The 12,943-nt window shown below is 41.1% G+C and overlaps 1 protein-coding gene across 1 annotated transcript in view; it reads left to right on the forward strand.

The window, feature by feature from the left end:
• LOC122557309 (N(4)-(Beta-N-acetylglucosaminyl)-L-asparaginase-like) overlaps nucleotides 1-12,943 on the forward strand; it is a 45,601-nt gene that overhangs the window by 16,984 nt on the left and 15,674 nt on the right. The window contains exons 7-8 of the mRNA XM_043704874.2: nucleotides 2,228-2,335; nucleotides 8,228-8,361. Of these exons, the coding sequence (XP_043560809.2) occupies nucleotides 2,228-2,335; nucleotides 8,228-8,361 (242 nt within the window). The remainder of the gene's footprint in view (nucleotides 1-2,227; nucleotides 2,336-8,227; nucleotides 8,362-12,943) is intronic.

Here is a 12,943-nt window from a genome sequence, read left to right on the forward strand (position 1 = left end):
GGCCTTTGTGTGGAGTCGCAGAAAATGGGGGAGATACTAAATGAGTATTTTGCATCCATATTTACTGTGGAAAAGGATATGGAAGATATGGACTGTAGGGAAATAGATGGTGACATTTTGCAAAATGTCCAGATTACAGAGGAGGAAGTGCTGGATGTCTTGAAACAGGTAAAGCTGGATAAATCCCCAGGACCTGATCAGGTGTACCCGAGAACTCTGTGGGAAGCAAGAGAAGTGATTGCTGGGCCTCTTGCTGAGATATTTGTATTATCGATAGTCACAGTTGAGGTGCTGGAAGACTGGAGGTTAACAAACATGGTGCCACTGTTTAAGAAGGGTGGTAAGGACAAGCTAGGGAGGGAGTCCTGAGGGACAGGATGTGCATGTATTTGAACAGGCAAGGACTGATTAGGGATAGTCAACATGGCTTTGTGCGTGGGAAATCATGTTTCACAAACTTGATTGAGTTTTTTAAAGAAGTAACAAAGAAGATTGATGAGGGCAGAGCAGTAGATGTGATCAATATGGACTTCAGTAAGACGTTCGACAAGGTTCCCCATGGGAGACTGATTGGCAAGGTGAGATCTCACGGAATACAGGGAGAACTAGCCATTTGGATACAGAACTGGCTCAAAGGTAGGAGACTGTGGGTGGTGTTGGAGGGTTGATTTTCAGACTGGAGGCCTGTGACCAGTGGAGTGCCACAAGGATCGGTGCTGGGCCCTCTACTTTTTGTCATTTACATAAATGATTTGGATGCGAGCATAAGAGGTACAGTTAGTAAGTTTGCAGATGATACCAAAATTGGAGGTGTAGTGGATTGCGAAGAGGGTTACCTTAGATTACAGCAGGATCTGGATGGACTGTAGGGAATATACCGTCAAAATTGGCCTTTCTCCAATTTAGAACTTCAACTTTTAGATTTGGTCTATCCTTTTCCATCACTATTTTAAATCTAATAGATGGGCCAATGGGCTGAGAAGTGGCAGATGGAGTTTAATTCAGATAAATGCGAGGTGCTGCATTTTGGGAAAGCAAATCTTAGCAGGTCTTATACACTTAATGGTAAGGTCCTAGGGAGTGTTGCTGAACAAAGAGACCTTGGATTGCAGGTTCATAGCTCCTTGAAAGTGGAGTCGCAGGTAAATAGGATAGTGAAGAAGGCGTTTAGTATGCTTTCTTTTATTGGTCAGAGTATTGAGTACAGGAGTTGGGAGGTCATGTTGCCACTGTACAGGTCATTGGTTAGGCCACTGTTGGAATATTGCGTGCAATTCTGGTCTCCTTCGAATCGGAAAGGTGTTGTGAAACATGAAAGGATTCAGAAAAGATTTACAAGGATGTTGCCAGAGTTGGAGGATTTGAGCTATAGGGAGAGGCTGAACAGGCTGGGGCTGTTTTCCTTTGAGCGTCAGAGACTGAGAGGTGACCTTATAGAGGTTTATAAAATTATCAGGGACATGGATAGGGTAAATAGGCAAAGTCTTTTCCCTGGGGTCAGGGAGTCCAGAACTAGAGGGCATAGGTTCAGGGTGAGAGGGGAAAGATATTAAAGAGACCGAAGGGGCAACCTTTGCAGATTTCTCCAGCTTCCTCATTTCCCCTCCCCCCACCTTATCTCAGTCCCAACCCTCGGACTCAGTACTGCCTTCTAGACCTGCAATCTTCTTCCCGGCCTCTCCGCCCCCACCGCCACTCCGGCCTATCACCCTCACCTTAACCTCCTTCCACCTATCACATTCCCAACGCTCCTACCCGAAGTCCCTCCTCCCTACCTTTTATCTTAGCCTGCTTAACACACCTTCCTCATTCCTGAAGAAGGACTTATGCCCGAAACGTCGATTCTCCTGCTCCTTGGATACTGCCTGACCTGCTGCGCTTTTCCAGCAACACATTTATCAGCTCTGATCTCCAGCATCTGCAGTCCTCACTTTCTCCTAATAAGGAACATTGTCAAAGTGTACAAGGCTGTGAGCCAAGTGCTGGAAAATTGGATTAGAATAATTAGGTGGTTGTTTTTGACTGGCACAGACTCGATGGGCCGAAGGCCTTTTTGTGTGCTGTCAACTTCTCTGACTCTAATAACCTGGCGTGTGGCTTACTAAACCAGTGACATTACCACTATACCCGCCTTTCCCACATCGAAATTAATTCCGAGGGTTAATTGACGCATGTTTTTCTTCAAACTGCTAACCATAGTTGGACTTTTTATTTGTGTTCCTTCTAGCCGTGTGGGAGATTCACCAATAGTTGGGGCAGGTGCTTATGCCGATAGCACAGCCGGAGCTGCAGCTGCTACAGGGATTGGAGATATTATGATGCGGTTTCTCCCAAGGTATGTCTTTCTTACCAGATCTGCTTGGGGTGTTTCTAAAGCTGGTGAGCTATAATGAGTTGACTGAAGCTGTGATATCTAGAATGAGTAGTTGGTGCTCAAAAATATGCCAAGTAAATTCTCTCCTAGAACAGAATTCTTCTATCAGGAGTACTATTTTTCAAAAAAGTGTTATGTTTCTGTCTTATCACCACTATTAAGAAGAAAATGTTGTTATGTAACCATATCATGTGTGAGTAACAGATATTTAATGTGTTTTCGGGTTTTTGAATTTTAATACTGTCCAGGTTGAAGAAATGGGTCTGGACGTTTCCCATTTCAGTCATGTTCCCAGATGAGGCATGGCTGATTGGTCTCTGCTTCACTATGGGGTGATGGCATTAGCAGTGCTCGCACCAGGCTACTCATCCAGAGCTAATATTCTGGGGACACGGGTTCAAAGACAGATGGTGGATTTTTAAAATTTTATTATTCAATCAAAAAGCCTGCAATTGAGAAGCTAATCTAAATATAACCACCCCCAATCGGTTTAAAAAAACCCATCTATTTCATTAACGTCCTTTAGGGAAAGAAACCTGCAATCCATACCTGGTACGGTCTTCATGTGACTCCAGACTCTCCGCAATGTGACTGACTCATAACTACTCTCTGGGACATTAGGGATGGACAGTAAATGTTATCTTAACCATTGACACCCTCATCCCAACAGCCAGTAAAGGAACAATAATCACCCAGCAATCTTAATGGAAGCCTCACACCTGTCTTCCTGCCCAATCAAAATGGGCTCAATCTCACTATTTCTAATGGCAGTTTGACTTGTGTAGGTTATTAAAGTAACTCCAAACTTAAGTGTACATTTTCAGTCTTGCACCTAATCAGTACAGATGTTATTTGATACAGATATTACCAATCCTATACTTTCAGCCTGGTTCCAATATCCTGTTACTGGGACACCATCCAGTCATTGGCCATAGGATCCTGAAAGCTGCAGAAAGAAACAGTTATAGTTTTACAGCATAGAGAGAGGTCCTTCGATGCACTATGCTCATGACAGTCCTCAAACACACATCTAATTCTGACCCACTTTCCAGCATTCGGCCTGTTGCCTTTATGTGTTGTGATATTTTACGTGTTTGTCAAAATAGTTTTTAAATACAGTAATGGTTCCTGCATCTACCACTCTTTTAGGCAGTGAGTAAAATTCTTCCATAAATCTTCTTTAAATATCTTGTCTCTCATACTAAATTTATTCATCTCTGTACCAATGGGGGATGGTTCTTCCTATCTATGCCCCTCATGATTTTATACACCTCAATTAATTACACCCCTTTAGTCTTCTCTGACCTAAGGAAACTAACCCCAATCTATATAGTTTCTCTTCATAGCTGAAACACTCCAGCTGAGTCAGTATCCTGGTGTATCTCCCCTGTACGCTCTAGCAAACTTAAATCCATTCTATAATGTGACAACCAGAACAGCAAAAAGTTAGGCAACATCTATGATACTAGAGTCTTTTACAGATCCATCGCAATCTCTCTGTTCTTGTATTTAATACTCCAATAAAGGAAAATCTCCAATATCCCTTCTTAACCACCTTATCCACCAGTGTTGTTGCTTGCAAGAATCTGTGGATGTTGAGCCAAGGTCCTTTTGATTTTCTTTATTTCCGAGGATCCCTTTTACTTCCTTCAGCTGTGAGACGTGGGCATCGCAGGCTACCTAGCTAGCATTTATCACCCACCTCTTGTTGCCCCTAAGAAGGGGTGGTGAGCTATCTTCTTCATACAGAGGCTCATTCATACACACATCGAAAAACCTGCCCCTTAGGTCCCTTTTATATCTTTCCCTTCTCACCTTAAACCTATGCCATGTAGATTTGGACACCCCTATCCTCGGAAAAAGACCTTGACTATTCACCTTATCCATGCTCCTCATGATTTCATAAAACTCTATAATGTCACCCCTCAGCCTCTGATGCTCCAGGGAAAACAGCCCCAGCCTGTTCAGCCTCTCCCTATAGCTCAAACCTGCCATCCCTGGCAACATCTTTGTAAATCTTTTCTGAACTCTTTCAGGTTTCACAGCATCTTTCCTATAGCAGGGAGACCATGCAGTATTCTAAAAGTAGTCTAACCAATGTCCTATACAGGCTCAACATGATCTCCCAACTCCTATACTCAATGCACTGACCAATAAACGAAAGTGTACCAAACACCATCTTCACTATTCTGTGTTGTGGTGTTGAAGGTATGTACTGTACCTTTTAAGAGAGAGTGAAAGTTGAAAAGCTGGCAAGCCTGTCATATGACTGCAGGCACAGAGTGTGCTGGATAATTTGAAGTTGTAGCATTTTGAGCTGTAAATCAGACAGAGTTGTTTTCACAACCGTTTGACTTTAACCAATCAGTTTAAATTATGTCCCAAGATATGAAAACCCAATCGAATTTTACTGTTTTGACAACATCAAACCAATGAGACAATCCGATGTTTTGGAATATAAAAAGTAGGCATTTTGAGCAGTTAACCAAGAAAGGGCACCTTATGCCATCGAATGACTGCTATTCAAAAACATTCTCTCTGAAAGGTATCATTTTCAAATCAAATATCTTTGCAGCAGAAGACAAAAGATGATCCAGGAGAAATCTAAAAACAGAAGTAGTTCGCCACATCAAGCCAACACCTGGTTTTAAAAATTGATTTGCTGTAAATTTACTAGGGGTTTTATCGGATCGGTGTGTTGTAGAGTGGGAGGTAGATAAATTGTTAAGACAAAGGAGGCTTACAGTGTAAATAGTTGTTGTTTAATGTTCTCTTTTGGAGTTAAAAGAGTAAATAGTTAATTTTTTCTTTAAATAGTGGAATTTGGGTAGCTCTCTGTCATTCATACTGTTACAGATTACAAGGCAAGGTGAGTTTTTCTGTGGGTCCCGTGTCATAACATCTGTCTCCCTGTGACTTCGCTTTCAAGGAATCCTGCTGAGTTGATCCCACCTTGCGTGGAAATAGAGGTCTTTTTCAAAATTGCTATTCATTCTGGGATGTGGGTTTCTGGAGTGCGTGCATGTGGGCAGAGTGTGCCCAGTGCCCACGGGGCTTGTCTGAGATGTTCGTTCCTGCTGTCCAAGACAGAGTCCTTTTGGAGCAAGTGAAGAGCTGGAGTCGTCAGGGAGCCCCTCTTATTTCAATGTTGCGAAATGTTGATGTCTGCTTTGTTCTGCACATGGCAGTTACTGAGGTCATCAAGCAATAATCTCCTTAAATAGGCAACTGACTGCAGTCTAGCAAGACCCTTGACTCGATAGTGAGAACTTACTTCCCTACATTAAGAAAGCCTTGCTGGATTTCTCATGTGGTTCTACTAGATTTATCGTCCATGTCACTCAGGACCCTGTAAAATTCAGCACTTTGTCTCCGACACTGTCATCTGCAGGCTTTTTCTCCCCAGAGCTTCCCATGGTCTGTAATTTCGACTTCAGGTTTTCTATCTTGGCTTTTCTTTGAATAATTCCGACCCAATGTCATTGTCTGACCGATACTATTGAATATTGATGGGAAGAGAGAAGTCGCTGTCCACTTTTGATGAAATAACTTGCTCACACTCAATACCTGGGCTCTTAGAGAATGTTGACTGTGGGCAAAACGTTTATTAGGGTATTTGGAACTGTATCCCAACATGATTTCACATATTTCAGAATATCTGAATTTGGATTCTGGGTTTATAAAAGCAAATGTAATTGAAATGTTTCGTTTAATTCATACAAGGGATGTGGAAGTTGCTGGCTAGTCCGGCATTTTTTCCTCATCCCTAATTGGCCTGGAACTGAGTGGCTTGCTTAGTCATTTAAAATGGCATTTAAGAGTTAGCCACATTGCTGTGAATCTGGAATTGCACATGAACCCTACCTATTTATTTTTGTTTTTTTTCCCTAAAGTACATTAGTGAACCAGATGGGGTTTTTAAGATTTTAGATAATGATTATGCGATCACCTTTAGGCTAGCTTTTAATTCCATATTTTTACTGCAAACAGATTTTACCATCTGCCGTTGTGGGATTCAAGCCCATGTCTGCAGAACATTGAGCCTGGGGTTCTGGTTTACTAGTCTAGTGACATGACTACTATGCTACTGATGGTATATAACAATTGCAAAGTATTTCCAACCCAGGAAGTGGCCATTTGGCTCAATAGGAAATTGCCAGAATGTAGTTTTCTTTGCATCCATTTTGTTTGAATATAATCTTAATTCTTTTCTCTCTTGTGCTTATCTAGCTTCCTCCCCAAAAACATCTGTATTCTCTTTAACTTAATTATTCCTTATGGTAGCATGTTTCATATTATAACCACTTGTAAGGAAGTGAAGAGGTTTCTGCTGAATTGCCTTTTTTGGATTTATTATTGGCCATCTTGTACTTATGGCCTTCACCTTCCATCTTCCCCACAAGCAGAAACATTTTTCTATAAGGAACAATGTGAAGGCACAAGAAAGGTGCAGAAAATATTCTTGAGAGTGATTCCAGGAATAAAGAGTAGCTGTTGTGATGATAGCTTGGAGAAATTGGGACTGTTTTCCTTGAAGACGTAAGTGTTGAGAGGAGATTTGACAGACCGGAGGCTGGAAGAAGACAGCAAGCCAGGCAGCATCAGGAGGTGGAGAAGCAGACGTTTCGGGTGTAACCCTTCTTCAGAACTGAACTTCATGACTTCTCCACCTCCTGATGCTGCCTGACTTGTTGTGTTCTTCCAGCCTCCTGCCTGTCTACTTAGAATTCCAGCATCTGCAGTTTTGTTTTTGTCTCAAAAGGAGATTTGACAAAGGCAGTCAAAATTGAGTGGTCTAGACAGTATGGGTAGGGAAAAACATATTGAAAATCAGGGGATCCAGACAGCACAGATTTAAGCTAAATGGCATAAAAAAACAATAGCCAGACAGCAAGTGGCTTCGATCTGGAAAGTACCGGGTGAAAATGTGGTGAGAACATTTTGAACGGAGACATTTAAGAGGGAGTTGTATTATTATCTGAAAAGGAAGAATGTGTAGGGTGACAGGGACGGAGACTGGAGAACAGAACTGGATGAGTTACTCTAACAGAGAACCTTCTCCACGCAATGGGCCAAATTGCCTCCTTCGGTGTTGTACTGAGTCATCGAGTCACAGCATGGAAGCAGACTCTTCAGTCCAACTCGTCCATGCCGACCAGATATCTTAAATTAATTCAGTCCGATTTGGCCCATGTCCCTCTAAACCCTTCCTATTCATGTTCCCATCTGGTTACCTTTTAAATGTTGTAATTTTACCAGCCTCAACCACTTACTCTGGCAGTTCATTCTATACACGCATCAACCTCGCTTGAGAAGGTTGCCCCTTAGGTCTCATTTATATCTTTCCCCTCTCACACTAGATCTATGCTCTCTAGTTTTGGACTCCATTACCCTGAGAAAAAGACCTTGGTTTTTTACTCTATCCATGCCCCTCATTATTTTATAAACCTCGACAAGGTCACCCCTCAATCTCTGACACTCTGGGGAAAATAGCCCAAGTCTGTACTGATTCTGTGATCTACACTATTTATCAAAACCTTCTATAATGTTGATGACTTCCAACAAGTCACCTGCATTTCCACTCTTTTTCAGCTTTCCTGATATAACACCCTCTCAATTCTGTACACTGAACATATTGCCTTGGCTCAGAAAGTAACAATTTCTTTTTAAGTGGTTGTTCTAAATTATGGTAGATGTTTTAAAAATGCCATAGTTGGATGTATACATTTTGCCTAATCTCCACAAAGCATGATTCACTAGATTGTTCTGGATTTCTTCTGCTGATCAATGGTCATCTTTAATGTGGACATTTTTGTAATGTGGTGATTGTTTTTCCTTTGTCTCTCGAATTAGTTACCAAGCAGTGGAGTATATGCGGATGGGAATTGAACCAGCCATAGCTTGTCAGAAGACGATTAAAAGAATTCAAAAATATTATCCACAGATTTTTGGTGCCCTTATCTGTGCAAACAGAACTGGGGGTTATGGTAAGTCTTTGAAATAAAATCTGTTAAAGGGCAGTTATGAAACTGGTTACCTGACAGAGACGTTATAAAAGCCATACTAGTGATAAGCTACTGTGACTAAATGCATCTTCCACGAAACAGTATCATGTGGAATATCCTCAAATAATTTAAATTGTGAAATCCTGCAAGGGCCTAGTATGTTTAAATGTGCAGTTAAACTTGCATTTGTTATAACACAAAGGAAAAAGTCCTGTAACCTCCCTCCTAATAGTATTGTGGGTCTACCAACACCCCAATTCAAGAAGACTTCTCATCACCACCTTCTCGACGGCCCTTGAGGATATGTATTAAGTACTAGCCTTATTAGCACAGCCACCATTCCAGGAAAGCATTTTTAACCTTTTGGAGCAATGCCATGCAGATGGATCTTGTTGTACAGGTCCACATATCCCTGAAAGTGGCAACACAGGTGGATAAGGTGGTCAGGAAGGCATATGGCACACTTGCCTTCATCAGTTGAGGCATTGAATATAAAAATTGGTAAGTTATGTTACAGCTGTTTTAAAGTTTAGTTGGGCCATATTTGGAATACTGTGTGCAGTTCTGGTTGCCATACCAGTAGAAGTACGTGGATGCTTTGTAGAGGATGTAGAGAAGGTTTACCAGAATGCTGCCTGGTCTGAAGGACTTTAGGTATGAGGAGAGGTTGGTTAAACTCTGATTCTTTTCACTGGAAAGACAGACCAGAGGGGTGACCTGATCAAAAGTCTACAAAATTATGAGAGGCATAGATAGGGTGTTTAGTTATTCAGAGGCTTTTTCCCCAGAGTGGAAAGGTCAACTACAAGACGGCACAGGTTCAAGATGAGAGGGGAAAGTTAAGGGGAGAAGTGCGAGGCAAATTTCTCACATAGAGGATGATGTTTGCCTGGAACACAGCAGGTGGAAGCAGTCACGTTTGCAATGTTTAAGGTGTATCTTGATAAACATATGAATGTGAGGCAAACAGAGGGATAAAAACCATGAATAAACAATACGTAGCTGGTCTAATTAAGAAATAGGACTCGGAATATATTTGGTGGGATGAAGGGCCTGTTTCTGTACTGTATTTTTCTTTGTTCTATATCTTATGTTGTTGCTGGAGAGGGGCATTTATGACTGCATAATATTCAGAGTGTTTAAAAACAATTTTTCATCAACATGGATTCAAGTTTTCTTGTGGGGAATTTTGTCCAGTTGTTTCTCTTTGCTAGTTTTCGTAATGGAATGTTTCCCCCTTAAATCCATTATTCCAGAGGTGTTTAAAAACCAACACATTAATGATATCACAAGACCTTTCTGTAAAGCTTCAGAAGCTTTGCTTGGCCTAGCATCTCATTGGAATCTTGCAGGAGGTGGGTAGTGTTTCCTTCTTGCATCCTGAACTAATATTCAAACGTATCACCTCAAAGTTGCAACTTGCTTTGGTCACTTTTTTATGAAGTGTTTTTGATCAGAGCTGAGGTTTTAATTTTTAATCAATCAAGATGTTCCAACATCCAAAAATTAAATTTAAAAAAATTCTCGAACTGTAAAACTTTCTTTCGACTTACTAGTACATGGGAAGTAGATCGAGTGTTCAGAGAATAAATATTAAATTGCCACTGAGTGCACAAAGCCCTTACTTTATAAGATTACATGTAAAAGGCAGTGCTCAGCAAATCCCAAAGCTGCATCTTTTTAAAATATTTCTTTGTGTGGGTCTAGCTTAAGTATTGACTCATTCAATGGGAAGTTAAAATTTCAAAACTTCCACCCTCTTGCTGAAAAGGAATTGTGATATGCTTATAACTGAATTCCTATCGTGACAATCAAAATGATTATACAGATCCACATTATAGCAGACTTCTGTTCTATATAGCTGTGAATTTTCATTGTGTTGATGTCTTTGTAGCTCCAGTTTAAACCATCATGTTTGGTTGCAACAAAATTCATGTTTTCTTATCAAAAGAATCAAGATTGATTGGAAATGATTCCCCTGATTGGGCTGAGGAGGTATAATGATCACATTCAGTGTGTTCCTCTGCCTTTAGATGAATATATTTGTGATTGAAACCATGGCATGAGCTGTCAAAGGAGGTTGATTGATTTATTATTGTTACATGTACCGAGATACAGTGAAAAGTGTTTTGTGTGCTATACAGGCAGATTGTTTCAGGGTAGCAGAACAGAGTGCTGAATATAGTGCTACAGCCTCAGAGAAGGTACAGAGAGAGAGAGGTCTCAATTAACATTTGAGAAATCCTTTCAAAGGTCTGTCAGCAGCGGGGAAGAAGCTGCTCTTGAATCTGTTCGTACATGTATTCAAACTTTTAAATCTTCTGCACGACAAAAAAAAAATGGCATCTTTTAACCAGGGTGACGGGGATCTTTGATTATGTTGGTTGCTTTCCCAAGGAAGCTGCAAGTATAGGTGGAGTCAGTGGATGGAAGGCTCGTTTGTGTATGGGACTGGGCTGTGTTCAGAGCTCACTGTAGCTTCTTGTGGTTTTGGGAAGAGCAGTTGTTATCCAGATAGGATGCTTTCTATGGCGCATCTACAAAAAATGGTCAGGATCCTGATGGACATGGCAAATTTCCTTTGCCTTCTGAGGAAGCAGAGATGTTGTGCTTTCTTGACCATTGCATGGCCATGGGTGGACCAGGATTGATTGTCGGTGATTATCACTCCCAGGAACCTGAGGCTTTCGACCACCTCCACCTCAGCACCATTGATGCGTTCAGGGGTGTGCCTCCACTCCACTTCCTGAAGTCAATGTTAAGACACAATGTTAAGACTCCTGCTTAATTTAAACCAGCAACACAGAAAAGATTTATCCTGTGCAGTAATCTGTGAAAATTCGAGAGGCCAAGAACTATTTAAAGTAAAAATTAACACCTTTATCTCTTAAGGTATAACAGAGAATAGTTAACTAACAACTATTTACAACTCCTTCCTCTAACCTATCCTTTACATTCTCCTTCTACAATACTAGTCCGATATCCCCCCCTCACCCCCCATCCCTGATTAAAGTTTACCAAAAATACAAGTTTTCAAAACCAGCCAGATGTCAAATCTTCCCTTCCTTGGTCGTCTTTTCTTCTTAGGGGTTTTTGTTTCATGGGTGACTGACCAATAAAGGTACCTTTTAAGACAGCTATTTTACAGGCGGTCTTTACATGCTGGTGGATTGGCAGTTCTCTTCCAACTGTTAAATTTTCCCCAGTCTTATACCCCAAAGTATTGGATTGTTTCATTGGTTTTTAATATTGTCAATATACTAAATCCAAACTTGATTGGAAGTTGCTATTTTGTGATATAATTTAAACTGATTGGTTGAATTCAAATTTGTTTTAGTCTCCAGGCAACCAGCTACACTAACTGCTGGACCACATGCTACATTGTAAGTTGTTGAGAACACTTGGTATTGTCAGGTAGTTCTGATGGCTTTTAACTTGCTTAAAGGTACAGTACACCCACATCTTCAGAGCAATGTTTTGCTAAAATTGTTGGCTTTACACCATGCCACAAAGCACGGTGTAAAGCCAACATTCCTGTATTCTGTGTTGTCATTCTTTGAGATCAAATGACATTGTTTGACACCACAATGGTGGTGTCTTCAGCAAACGTGTAAATGGAATTGAAATGGAATTTGGCCATACAATCATGAGTGTATAAGGAGGGGCTGAATGTAGGAGTTGACAATGCAGTCTTGCGGGGTGCAGTGTTGAGAATTATGCTGGAGGAGGTGTTAAGACCATAAGACATAAGAGCATAAATTAGGCCATTCAGCCCATCGAGTCTGCTCCACCATTCAATCATGGCTGATAAATTTCTCAACACCATTCTCCTGCTTTGTCCCCATAACCCTTGATCCCCTTGATACTCAAGAACCTATCTATCTTAGTCTTAAATACGCTCAATGACTTGGCCTCCATTGTCTTCTGTGACAATGAATTTCATAGATTCACCACTCTCTGGCTGAAGAAGTTTCCCTTATCTCCATTCTAAAAGGTCTTCCCTTTACTCTAAGGCTGTGACCTCTGGTCCTCATCTCTCCTACCAATGGAAGCACCTTCCCAACATCTCCTCTGTCCAGGCCATTCATTATTCTGTATGCTTCAATTAGATCCCCCCCTCATCCTTCGAAACTCCATCGAGTATAAACCCAGAATCCTCAAATATTCCTTGTAGGTTAAGCTTTTCATTCCTGGGCCATTCTCGTGAACCTCCTCTGAACATGCTCCAGGCCAGTACTTCCTTCTGGAGATATGGGGGCCAAAACTGTGCACAATACTCTAAATGTGATCTGACCAGAGCCTTATAGAGTCTCAAAAGTTCATTCCTGATTTTATATTCAAGTCCTCGCAAAATAAATGCCATCATTGCATTTGCCTTCCTAATTATTGACTCAACCTGCAAGTTTACCTTGAGAGAATCCTGGACTAAAACTCCCAAATCTCTTTACACTTCAGATTTCTGAATTTTCTCCCCATTTAGAAAGTAGTCCATGCCTCTATTCTTCCTACCAAAGTGCATGACCTCACACTTGCCCTCGTTATACTCCATCTGCCACTCCATCTG

The sequence above is a fragment of the Chiloscyllium plagiosum genome, unplaced genomic scaffold (genome assembly GCF_037043375.1).
Source record: "Chiloscyllium plagiosum isolate Xiang-an unplaced genomic scaffold, Cpla_swu_hap1 HiC_scaffold_2, whole genome shotgun sequence".
Taxonomy (NCBI): domain Eukaryota; kingdom Metazoa; phylum Chordata; class Chondrichthyes; order Orectolobiformes; family Hemiscylliidae; genus Chiloscyllium; species Chiloscyllium plagiosum.